This window comes from Camelus ferus, chromosome 6 (assembly GCF_009834535.1).
Source record: "Camelus ferus isolate YT-003-E chromosome 6, BCGSAC_Cfer_1.0, whole genome shotgun sequence".
NCBI classification, from domain to species: Eukaryota; Metazoa; Chordata; class Mammalia; order Artiodactyla; family Camelidae; genus Camelus; species Camelus ferus.
Window position 1 is genome coordinate 53,837,749 of NC_045701.1, and position 13,371 is coordinate 53,851,119.

Below are 13,371 nucleotides of genomic sequence, written 5' to 3' on the forward strand. Positions count from 1 at the left end.
CATCTGAAACTGCAAGTCCTTTAGAATTTTAATAATGCAAGTAGGCTTTATAAGTACACCAAAAGGCGGAAGGGTAGGGGTGGGGGAAGCTGTGGTTAATAATTAGTGACTGCTTCTGGAAACTATACATTCACATAAAATATTTGGTCAATTAAATACCTTTATTACTTTAGTCAATTAATAGAAATGACATATTCCCTAGTGTACAATGCATACATCATTGCCATCAGAGCTGCTATGAAACTATTCTAAACTCATCAAATACCTCTAACTATATTCCTAATGCCTTCCCATAGCTATTTCTAAATGCTTTGGCCACTTCCCTACTATTATTCTTGACAAACATTTCATCTGTCTTGAGGTACAGGCCAATAACAAATCCTGGGTACGCAACAATTTTGCACTGATCAGTCTTAACCTTCATGTGAGTTTCCACAAATAAGGTATCCTGTTTTCTGACATCTACACAGAAACAGTTAACACCTAGTACTTTGTGCCAACCGCTGTTCTACACATGTTATATATAATAATTCTCAAAACAAGACTATGAGGTGGATACAAGGAGCTTAGTTAAAACACAGGGAGCAAGAGAGTTCACTTAGCCATTACTCAGCAATGATCAGTTTTTATCTAAAATGTCCACATGTGGTCAGAAAACTATCTGAACAGTCAATAAAACAAATACATGTTTCCTATAATTAAAACCTTTTTCATATGTAATAATACTGACTTCCTATCAATGGAAAACAAAACTTCTGTTCCCCTTCTGATTCATGTACCCCAAACTGGTTCAAATTTTATCTGCTAGTACGAGTTCAAAAGGAAGAGTAAATATAAATTTAAATGAACACCTTTCTTTTAGACTAGGCATAGCTAAATTGTTGGCTTCAATATCCAGATAAAGTGGGCTCAGTTAGGTCACAAAAGTCACAATGGCCACTGGAATCCTACCACCATTCTACGAGGAACTCGTTGGACTTTGTTTTTTTTTTTTTTTTTACCTTTCATCACCACTATTCAGAAAGCTTCCAGAAAGTTTAAAAAAGAAAAGTAAAATGGTCAAAAGCTGCAGAGTTTGTTAAGATTCCTTCCATTTGAAGAAAGGCTAAAGAGACCATACTAGGACTGAACCCTCTTGAGAAGGTGTGAAAACTTACATAATACACAGAGACCTAAAGCACCAATTAGAGCAAACTTACATGGGATTTTGTGAGAAGTGGTAAATTATGGGCAAAAACCACTATTGTATTTTCAGTGTAGTTCATATGAGGGCTTGGGACACCCACAAGATTGTATCTTGCGGGAAACTATTTAGAAAATGCTAAAATGGAGTCCAAATAGGTGTTGTTGTTATGCTAGTTAAAAAATATTAATGTATAAGCTATAATTGGTCTATTGGCAATTGGTCTATTGGCAATCTGTTTTAGGAAAGAAGATTTGAGAAGACTAAGTTCACGGTCCTCTCGGGTTAACTTTTTAGGCCCTGTTTCTCACTTGATTTATGACACTAACATTCTAATGACATTCTCCAACTGTCCAGTTCAACCTTTGTGTTGTCGCTAATCACTGAAGTAATAGAGAATGAACCTTCAGTTGTTTGGTTCCCTGATCCTTACAGGATAAAGTCCAACCTGCTTAGCACTGCATATCTACCCTTGGTCCTTTTCTAGCTATTCTCCCAAATGCACCATTCACAGGTACGTGCTCTGCTCCCTTCATGATCTCCTGTCCCTGATCAAACACCTCTATCTCTGTGGTAGTCAAATCTCTAACCTAAGCTGTTGTGTCTTGACCCCTGCAGGTGCAGTCCTAATTTCCTCAAAAATGCCACGCAGTTTCGTATTTTTGTGTACTTGCATAGATCACCTCATGTGGCTGGAATGCCCTTCTCCCCACCTCTCCATTTCTTCTGTCTGATTAAATTCGTCCTTTAGGACTCAGTCCCATATTATCTGGGAAGCCTTCCTGACACTTTTCACCCTTGGGTAGATCAGATGCTCTCTGAACATTGCACTGTATTCTCCCGAAAGACTCTGAACTGCTTTACCACTTTCTAGCTGAGTGACCTTGGACAAGTTCATTACCTTTGCTTAGCCCGTTCTTCATATATACAACATCAGCATTCATTTGACATCACAATGAAATAATGAATGTAAAAAATCACTCTGTTGACAGTAAAGCACTACGCAAACTAACAATTTCATCATAAACCACAAGAACACACAGTATCCCAGGTGAATAAGCTTCAGTTGATCTAAGTGTAAGATTCACCTCTTGGTTTCCAGTTCCCTCTCCAAGGATGCCCTGGATTTTATTCAACTTTCTGACTCCACTAAGTCCTTCTGCTCCTATCTTCAAAGGAAAAAAAAAATCTATCGTGATGTCTAGGTCATTTGAAGAAAAGACTAAGTGGGAAGCTCCTGAAGGGTGAGGACTGTCCTTTTTTCCACTCTTCCCACTGCCTTCGCAAGAGGACTGGGTTATGCACAAATACTGGTAGAAATCACAGATGAATGAATGAGTGAATACAGCAAATCTTGTCCTTAGTGAGCATATAGTAATCAAAAGGAGTGATGTGACAGATCCCACATGGATTTGGCCTTGTGAAAATGGTAACAAATGCCTTCAACTTCATCTTAATGTGTAGTGAGAAATTAAATTTCCTGCTATGCTTATTTTATTTGGTGATTTGATACATGTTGTAATTGCTCTCTGAGTCACTCACGCTTAACATATGTTTTAACATTATTGGAATCACTAATGCAATTCAATACTTATTTTTAAAATATTTTCTGCACTAGGCCCTAAGAGAATACAAAGATAAAGGTGACAGACTTTGCCCATAAGACATTCAACATACAGAAAGGAAGCTAAGTCATCAATACATATAATCAATACAAAGCAGAATGTTATAAGATGTAGGGAAGCCCTAGGGCTAGTGACAGTCAACAAAGACATCTGAGTCAGGGCACTGGGCCCATAAAGAATATAACTATAAATTACAAATTACTAGGGGCCAATAGCTTCTGTTACTATAGAATATGTAACATATATTTCATATATAACATTTGCTACATGCAATGGCAGATTTCTGACGGCCTTCATCCTTAATCTAATTACAAACCTGATTGTGTTGTTCTCTAATGAATCAGGACTTACTGTTAACACGTGTATTACACATGTAGGCCAAGCACACATCCAACCCCTGAGGTATATTGCTTCATTTAATCTCCACCTAAGAAGTAGGTTCAATTATCCCTATTTTAGAGAAGACGAAAACAAGGCATAAGCCTTGAAACTTTTCAAGGTTAAGAGGCAAGAATAAAAATACGTAAACAAGGACCTCAGAGAGAAAAAACGAGTATTCCACAAAAAGGGTGAGCAGATCCACTTGCCAGAACTGCTTCGAGCAGTGCTTTCCAGCTCTCCTGGACCCGGTGGGTACAACTCACCTCCTTTCCTTTCCCGCCAGGGATTAATTTTCTTTTCCCGAGTCCGTAAGTGAACTGTTGAATCTCGTGCAGATCCTCTCAAACACTCCCAACCCAGAGGACAGGCTGCTATTTAAATCACAGGCAATTCAGGGTAAATGAGACCGAATCAGATCCCCGGGTGAACAAAGCTCAGGTAGGATAACGAAATTAAACAGTTCGGGCTGGCCATCCGTTCCTGGATCACATCCAGAGGATGGCAGCAGCACCCGGCTTACCCAGGAGGCGCTACCCGGGCAGTATCCTCTCCTTCTGACCCCAGTCGCCTGGGGTTTTGCCATCTGCTCGTTTTACCCTTCACCTGCCGGCGCTGCCTGCACTGTCTCCATCCCTCTCCCACCAAACGCCAGGCCTCACGCGCCTCGCTTTTCCCTGGTCCAGTTCCAAATCCACCCGGGTGCGTGTCGCCCCTGCAGAGGCAGCCCGTCCCACTCCCTCTCCCGGCCGGCTACTCACGGTTCCAGTACACCGGGTAGCATTCTCCTTGGTTCACATCCACCTCGTAGAGGCCGCCCCGCACACACACCCGCTCGACGTTCACCAGCTCCTCCATCTCGCGCCCGTGCCCCGCAATGCGCGGGCAGAAGCCGCAGACGCGGTCCTCGTCGTCGTCCTCCCCGGAGCTGGAGGCCGGGCCGCACACATGGTCGCCGTCCGGGTCCTGGGCCTTGGCCCGGGCACCCGTGGCCTGCAGCAGCGTCCGGAAGGCGAGCTCGATGCGGAGCGAGTCGTAGCCGATGAAGGGCTTCCAGGTCTTCTTGTCTTCCTTGTAGAACCAGCGCACCTCCTCCGGGCCCAGCTCCGTCACCACCTCGTAACGGTGCCGGGCGGCCGTGCCGCCAGGCCGAATGCGCTTCCTCTCCCCGGGCCCCACTCCGGCTGCGCCGCCGCCCCCCGAGTTCGACGGGACCAGCGGCGGCTGCTGCGGCGGGTGCAGCGACAAGGAGCTGCCGCCGCCACCACTCTCGCCCTCGCTGTAGTAGCGCAGCGAGGAGCCCGACTCGGCGGAGCTGAAGTCATAGTTCTCGTCACTGAGGCAGGGGTCCAACGCCAGGTGTTGGTTGTGGTCCTCCGCGCCCGGCGCCAGGTGCAGCCTGGGTTCCCCGCGCAGCAGGGCAAGGGGCACCTCATCGTCGCCCGGGTCCCCAGCCGGCAGGTGGTCGAAGCAGCGGACGCTACCGCCGAACGCCGGCTCCGCATCCGAGCCCAGCTCCCAGGCGGCGCCGTCTCCGCCCCGGCCGTTACGCTCGGGGCTCCGCGGAGACCCGTAGCCCGGGTAATTCATGCTGTGGAGACGCCGCCGGCTGCCCGGCCCGGCGCCGAGCCGTGGCCCCTAGCGCTTCCGCCACACATTCAACGCCGCCGCCCTCTCCTCGGGGAGTTTTAATCTTTCAAATCCCAACCGGGGCTGCGGCGGTAGCGGCAGCGGCTCCGCCCCCCCGAGGCCCGCGGCCGCCGCAGCCGCGTTCCGCCGGCCGCCTCATTGTCACGCAGCCCGACGTAGGCGGCGCTGGCCCCGGGCCCCGCCCTGCTTGCAGCGTGCGCCCTCCCGGAAGCCCCTTCTCGGCCGGCGCCGCGCGGGAGCTCCTCCTCTCGCCCCTCCCGCCGCCGCAGCCGGGTCAGCTCAGGATTCCGCAATTCCCTTCGCCTCCCCTCCTTACCTGCTGCGCCGCCTCAGCCCCCGCCCTTCTGGGGGTCAGAGCCCAGATTTGGAAAAGCTTTACCAGACTCATCCTTACAATCTGAGTCATGACCCCAAAAGTTTAAGTTGCCCATCGAGATGACCCCCGGAAATTGGATTCTCCTGACTGATTTTGTGACCTTAGGCCCTCCTGCGACCCCAGCTGAACCTTATCAATCATCTGGTTCTGGTCCCTCCAGAATTGTCAGCCCACGAGAGGGCACTCCACCCCGATGCCCACTAATTCCTAACGTCGGAATCACCACTCCTACTCAAACCCAAGTGTAAACCTCCCTTCATATGCAACCTCATATTATTGCTTGTCTTTCAACACCTACTTTGTTTTCTCAGCCTTATTGAAGGCCCTTGTTGGAGGCCAAGTCTGTATGTCTCAACCTCTCCCACACAGTGGATGCACAATCGGTACAGATTATAATGTCAAATCCAGCCGGTTGTTATAGAGATTACTAGATTGGAAGCCAGAAAACGAGGCTCTAGACTTAGTTCTGAGAACCAACTGCAGGCAGGTCACTTAATCTCGATCTTTTTGGTTTCCTCATCTGTAAAAATTAAGTGATCATTGGACTAGATGACCTCTTAAAGTCTCTTCCAGCAATGGAATTCTGTGACCGTCAAGATTTCTTCCTGTACTCTAAGCATCTCTGATTCTTTAGCTCATTTTCTGGGATCAGATTAAACGCTGAGGCTCCCCTATGTGGTTCTTTTATGTTAGAAAAAAGTTTTATAAGCCAGTCACCCTATGTTGAGAATCCAGAGAATAACAATTTCCAATGTCAGTGTTCTCAATTCAAGATCAGAAAATATTCACTATTTCTTTTTCTTCCATTTGTGGTGGAATCAGACTGATAAGAGTAGCTTTTCTTGCCCCTGGGATCTAACCTGTCAGAGATTAAGCCACTATTTAAAGCAGACCCTTCTCTAGCTTGTACAGTGTATTTGTTTGCATTTGAAAAAAAGCATTGCTTCATGTGGGCAGATACAAAGCACTATTGGGGTTCATAGCTTGATAAGCATAGGCTAGATTTCTGCCCCAATTTGTGCCCACAGCTGGATAATCTTGTGCAGTGAACAACCTGCCCAACTGAACACTGCAGCCCTGACTCAAAGCATCTAAGATCAGAGCCCTCGTTTCCATTTACACTGCTTTCTAAGTACCTGCATATCAATTTCTTCTCCAGTCTTTCTATCGATGATTTGCAGAATATGAAATTGGGTATGAGCTTTGGTCTACTTACTACCCATGACAGTGGTTTGATGGTCACCTATGTACCAGGCATCTCTGTGCTAGCTTCCAATACAAAAGAGAATGGTTCTTGAAGGACCTTACTGCCTAGTGGGGGATACAGACAAGTAAAAAAATACATTCCAGTACAGTGTGAAAAATACTATAAATGGAATTTAATATAAGGAATATCACAACATCTAAAATATCTCTAACCTTTTAGGCTTCTTGATGGAATAAGAACTACCTGTATAGCTGTCTGGTCAGATTACTTTAGCCAGGTTCTCTCTCTCAAGGACAGTACAATTCCCACTAATGAGTATTATCCTCTGTTAAAAAAAAAAAAAATTACTCTCTTCCCTGTATTGAACGAATGCTTCTATTGCTTAAATGTTGTGCTTATTAGGTTATATTGAGAAGATTATCCTTTTGTGAACTGTATGTGTTAATTTCATTATTATTCCTTAGCTATATCAAGGCAAAAGTCACAAAGCTTCTCTCTTCAACTTTCTTTTCTGCTTTAAGAAGTCATCCTTTATCTGATTCTCCTACTTTTGCTTTCTAGAGCATCTTTTCAGATCATATGATCCTGACAAGAGGGGCAAGGGTTCCAGGCCCCATTTGTTGAAACAGGTATCAGGTGGCTCCTCACCACTCTGCGTTACTAGTGTATGCAATTAACACAGCAGAATCTGAACCTCCATGGTTGTATGTAAAGCATTCTACTTCATTTTAATAATTCCCTAAGACCAAGCCTCCTTCACATAAGCCAAATAAGTATGATTGCTCCAAGCTTTTGGAACTTGTGGACCTATGCTGCTGCAGTAACCAGGTGAATGTGAAGCCAAGCCTGAGAAAGTTCTCATACATATAGGACAGAAAAAGAGGCAAAGCCAGCTGGTTTTTAATATGAGACTGAAGCAGCTCACATGAACATCCTGCCACCCTCCCTTCACCACTGGCCATGTGGCAGGGGTATATCTCTAGCAATAAAGGCCATCATCCCCTCATCACCTCTCAAAAGTTACATGGTACAATTTTGTGTCACCGTTCCCTTTTCTTGTCTTTTGAAGGTTGTCCTTGTTGTCCATGTTAACCAATTTTGACCTGTGTAAAAATATTAGGAGTAGCCTATGCCATATAATTTATTCTGAGCCAATAACCCACACCTGTACTTGAAATGGCTTTGTCCAAAGTATATGATGGAATATTTAGAATGAAGAAGGAGGGAAGTATAACCATACTCCTAATCCGCTGTACTTCTTGTTTGATAAGCCATCTGCTACATTTTAAATTTTATTTTATTTTTTATTTTTAGGATTACTATTTATTCGGTTTCTTAAAATGAGAGTGTCTTAGTCCATTCAGGCTGCTACAACAAAATACAATAAGCTAGGTGGCTTATAAACAACATTAATTTCTTACAGTTCAGGAGGCTAGAAAGTTCAAGAACATGGTGCTGGCAGATACGGTGTCTGGCGAGAGCTTCGTGGTTCGTAGATGGTCATCTTTTTACTAGGTCTTCACATATTGGACAGGGCTAAGGAGCGCTGTGAGGCCTCATTTATGAGGGCCCTCATGACCTAGTCACCTGCAAAGGTCCCACCTCCTAATGCCATTACCTTGGGAATAGGATTTCAACATATGAATTTTGGGGAGACACAAACATTCAGACCATACAGAGAGTATCTTCTTTGGTGCACAAGGGATAGAATGATAACATACCCTGAAGCAGGAAACATTCATTGAGCCTGTATAAGGTGTCTACTAAGTTTTGGGCACTATGCTACATCCTACAGTGAAGCATTCATCAGTCTAGAGGTATCTTTAGACAAACCCAGAATGCCAACTTTTTAGTTCCTGTGAGGAATAGAGTTGTAATGCCAGAATGACCACAGGAGTCATTCTTTCTCTAAGGACAGATCAATAGAGGAAGTCAAGTTACAATCAAAAGGCAGCGAGGTAAGCAGAAATAACAGGCATACATAATGAACAAAGTCATTCATCCTTCTGTTTTTTCATTCAACAAATATTTATCGTCTAGTACTGTTTTACTGATGATTTATTGTTTTTATGTTTAACTGGAGTCACACTTAAGGTGTAGAATTATCAACTGCATTTATAAAGATTTGTAAAAAGTCTGCCCATAAAACTGTGCTTACCAAAACCTCATAAATTTTTTTTTATATTCCTGCTGGAATTAAATGTCAACTGTATTGAAGGTCTATATTCAAATGAAAGAAAATGTAGATCAATACAATATTGATGTGTCCTCTGTGGAGGCAGCCACAAAATCCCCATCAGCTTCTTTACACCAGAAAGAGCAGATTTGGCTTAGAAAAATAAGTTGGATTGTAACTAGGCTGCTGTGAGGTCCACATTATGCATCCATCATAGATGCAGTTGATGACTTTGGTGCTCCAGGATGGATGCTTTCCTATCTCACCCTGGAGCTAAACTGAAAGCACATATTTATTTATCCACAAAGTATCATATATAACTCATATGGGCCTTCAATACAAAGTAATTGATCAGCATAGCATAAAACTGAGAAAGACTTGAAACCGGCATCTTATATGTGTGTAGTTATTCTGGCTTCCATATAAAAAGTACAAAAGGAGAGAAGAAAGAAGACGTTTCAACAGGGATTTCCATTAGAGCAACACTGGGTAATTCGCTGAGTTTTTAAAGGACTGAATGGCAAATCGATTCACTGTTTTTGCAACTGCTGCTTAAGAGACTGTGTTTCTCCTTGCACAATGTGTCAGCACTTCAAATGCAAGGCTGTAGTTTGAGCAATATATGACTCTAGACTCACAAGCCCACAGACCTCTTTCACAGCTTTCCCACTGGCTTTTTTAACTATACTAAATGCCAAATTACAATGGGCTGGTAGGAATGCAAACTTCTTCAGAAATGTAATCTTCTTCAAGATTCAAGAACCTGTACTTTAAATACAGAAATGAGTAACCATGGCCTTGAATTTACTTTCTTTCTTGCTTGCTTGCTTGCTTGCTTTCTTGCTTTCTTTCTTCCTTCCTTCCTACCTTTCTTTTATTTATTTATTTATTTATTTATTTATTTATTTTTAAACTATTTTTTTTGTTATAGTCATTTTACAATGTTGTGTCAAATTCCAGTGTAGAGCACAATTTTTCAGTTATACATGAATATACATACATTCATTGTCACATTCTCTTTCGCTGTGAGCCACCACAAGATCCTTTATATATTTCCCTGTACTTCACAGTACAATCTTGTTTATCTATTCTACATTTTGAAATCCCAGTCCCTTCCCAACCCCTGTCCCCCTGGCAACCACAAGTTTGTATACCATGTCTATGAGTCTGTTTCTGTTTTGTATTTATGTTCTTTTTTTTTTAGATTCTGCATATGAGCGATCTCATATGGTATTTTTCTTTCTCTTTCTGGCTTACTTCACTTAAAATGACATTCTCCAGGAACATCAGTTTTTATGGCTGAATAGTATTCCATTGTATAAATATACCACCTCTTCTTTATCCACTCATCTGTTGATGGACATTTAGGCTGCTTCCATGTCTTGGCTATTGTAAATAGTGCTGCCATGAATATTGGGGTGCAGGTGTCTTTTTGAAGTAGGGTTCCTTCTGGATATATGCCCAGGAGCGGGATTCCTGGGTCATATGGTAAGTCTATTCCTAGTCTTTTAAGGAATCTCCATACTGTTTCCCACAGTGGCTGCACCAAACTGCATTCCCATCAGCAGTGTAGGAGGGTTCTCTTTTCTCCACAGCCTCTCCAGCATTTGTCATTTGTGGACTTTTGATTGATGGCCAGTCTGACTTGGTGTGAGGTGATACCTCATTGTAGTTTTGATTTGCATTTCTCTGATAATTAGTGATATTGAGCATTTTCTCATGTGCCTATTGATCATTTGTATTTCTTCCTTGGAGAATTGCTTGTTTAGGCCTTCTGCCCATTTTTGGATTGGGTTGTTTGTTTCTTCATTTCTTATGTTTAGAACTTCAGCTTCAGAATGATTCTTAATCATCAGTGAGGGAGCACAACAGTCCTTCTTCTGATTATTTGTAGGACCATGCTTCTCAAGTTAGGGATTATAAACCTTGATCCCTCGTGTAACTGTACTTCCAGGTTAGAAACTGTAATCCACAGGTGCTCTTGAGATAATTTTAACAAAGATATAGAGGGACAGTGTATTAGTTTCCCAGGGCTGCCATATCAAATTTCTACAAACTCTGTGGAATTTGAATAGAAACTTATTCTCTCATAGTTGTGAATGCTAGAAGTTCAAAGTCAAGGTGCCGTCAGGGAAGTTTCCCCCTGAAGGCTCTGAGGGAGACACTTTTCCATCTCTCTCTCCTAGCTTCTGATGGTTGCTGGCAACCCTTGGTTTATAACTGCATCACTCTAATCTCTGCCTCTGTCATCATGTGAACTTCCTCCTTGTGTGCCCTTGTCTTTGTGTGTCCTCTCTTCTTATAAGGACACTAGTCTTTGGATTTAAGCCCTCCCTCTAATCCAGTAAGACCTCATCTTAAGTAATTACATTTGCAAAGACTGTATTTCCAAGAAAGGTCACATTTGAATGTTCCAGGTGGACAAGAATTTGGGGAGACACTATTCGACCCACTATAGACAGTGAATATGAACATGCAAACACATGTTTAAACAACTTTGTTGAACATATATGTAGACAGTGACTAGATGAATTTTTACTTGGAGAACTTGTATATTTAAATGAAAATGCTAAATGTAGAATCATAACTACGGATGCAGGAGTTCAGCATTGCAAATGCCGAAAAGGATATGATACAAAGGAGATTTTGCAATACATTTACTACAGTAAAGGCAGTGATTCATTATAAAACAAAAATGATATATGACAGGGGTAGCTTAGGAAAAGGTGTCTTTTAACTTACTCAACCATTTCCATTATCCACTCATCCAATTATCTGTTCCTCCTCACACCTCTTCAAAAAATTTAAGGTGATTTCTAGAAAAGCATTCAAAACAATGAATATAAATGAAAAAATTGGAGAAAGGGGAGAAATGAGTTTAGAAAAATAAGAAGTCAGGGAATAAAACATATCGGGGAAAGTCTTGTGGATTTGTGAACTAGAGATAGACCATGGTTTGGCTCTAAACTTTCCAGTAGATTATTTATATGATCCAGGGTCTCAATAAAATGAAATGGTGAGTGATATTTTTCTTTATATATAAATAAGGAAATAAAGCATTGTTTAGTAAAAGGAATTACTTATTTTCATCTTTAGAATTTTAAGTGATAAATGTATTATTGTAATACTTTACTATGGATATTCCTTTCTGAAATTTCTCAGATAAGTCACAGATTTTCTACAAAACATTTGCGGGTGGGAGGCAATGGGAGAGAGAGTATCTTTCCTAAAGACTTACGAACAGAGACCTCGTACCCAAAAATACAATTCAAAGTGTGTTATCTCTGTTTTGAAAATAAAATAGTAACAACAAGCAAAACAAAAAACCAACCCATAGTAGGAAATATCTTGGGAGGAAAATAGCAGAATGGTTAAATAATCTGTTGTACATCTATGACTATGGAACATTACGCAAAGAGCAATTAAAGAGAATGTACTGGCACAAGTCATATTACTAAGTGAAGATAACAAGTTACAGAAAAAATGATCTGTGGTTTGATTGCATTTTTACCTTACAAAAGCAAGCAAACCCACACTCTGTGTATATAGACTCACGTTTGTATATATTCATTTACCTACGTATGTGCTTCATTCCATGACCTGTACTGATATTATCATCACTCTCATGTAGTCCCACCAGGGGGTCATCCTCTGTAAATCTTTGTTCAGTTTTGATGGGAAAGGCATTGCAAAGCTCAATCTGCTTTAAAATATTTCCTTAATAGCCTGCCAATGTGAGTCCTTCCTTCCTACCTGGTCTGACATACACCCATAATTTGAGATACTTTCTTGGAGCTACATAATAAAGGTTGGAGCACTGTTTTCAATGTATCCTTAAAATGCGTGCAAGTGGTATGGCCAGGCTTTTCACTAAGTGAAAATGAGGTCATATTGGTTTTAATGTCCAAATTATAACTTGAGCCCCCACTGACTTGACTGCTAGTCAAACATTTCTCAACTATTTCCTATTGTCCCCAGAAGGATGGCTTATATCTGCTCACAATCTGTTCTGTCCACTACAATAATCATCCTTTCCCACCATGTTCTGTTTCTACTGCTCTGGCAACACTGTGTCTATCCACGTGCCCTTACTGGCCTCCAAGGGTCTTGAAGGAACCTCACTGTTGCCTTGCTAATGGTGCCATTCCCTCCTGATGCTGGCAGTGGCTTTGCCAAATTGCTGTCTCCTGACTCTCCCCAAGCCTCCACCATCCAGGTACCAAAGCAGCACCAGGTGAGTTGAGCGGAAGGGGAGATCAGCCTTCTCCCCAGCTCTGAGCCACATCTTTCACCTGGAACTTAGAGCAGTACCACTCTGCCTTGAGTCACAAAGCTTCCCCTTCAACATCTCCCTTCAATTTCCAGTCCCCAGGGCCAAATCTCAACTTCATTCCTCTTCTTTCTCCCTCTCCCCTCCACAGTATAAAAGATAAAGATAAAGCTTGGAGTCAACTAGTACAGAACATTTTGTGATCAGATCGGAACATCGAGCATCTGTGGTCAAGTTAACACACTAAACCCGTGAAGCACCTTAATAGTTTATCTCAAGAACAAAGGAATAGTCTCCTCCAAAGGCAGAGGAAGAAGTCTCCACTTCTGGGTACAAAGGAAACTGCAACTCTAAAACGACAACTTTCTCACTTATACTCACTGCATAGGAAAAACCCAGTTCTCCCCAGCTGCAGTTCTCCCTCGTGGGTCTCCTTTGCCGTCACACAGACCACTTCACTTCTGACACTTCCAGTCACCAAATGTGTGGCGGTTTTCCCCCCACAC

At 42.5% G+C, this 13,371-nt stretch overlaps 1 protein-coding gene across 9 annotated transcripts in view; it reads right to left on the bottom strand.

Annotated features, from left to right (window-relative positions):
- DDHD1 (DDHD domain containing 1) overlaps positions 1–4,993 on the bottom strand; it is a 70,668-nt gene extending 65,675 nt beyond the window's left edge. For 4 of the 9 annotated variants that reach the window (XM_006185436.3, XM_014559931.2, XM_032482069.1 and 1 more), the window contains exon 1: positions 3,948–4,991. In XM_006185436.3, coding sequence (XP_006185498.3) covers positions 3,948–4,776 — 829 coding nt within the window. In that variant the 5' untranslated portion in view covers positions 4,777–4,991. Of the gene's footprint in view, positions 1–3,452; positions 3,561–3,947 lie in introns of all 9 variants that reach the window. The other 5 variants (XM_032482066.1, XM_032482064.1, XM_032482065.1 and 2 more) reach the window with 3 other exon arrangements.
- Positions 4,994–13,371: the final 8,378 nt, after the last annotated feature.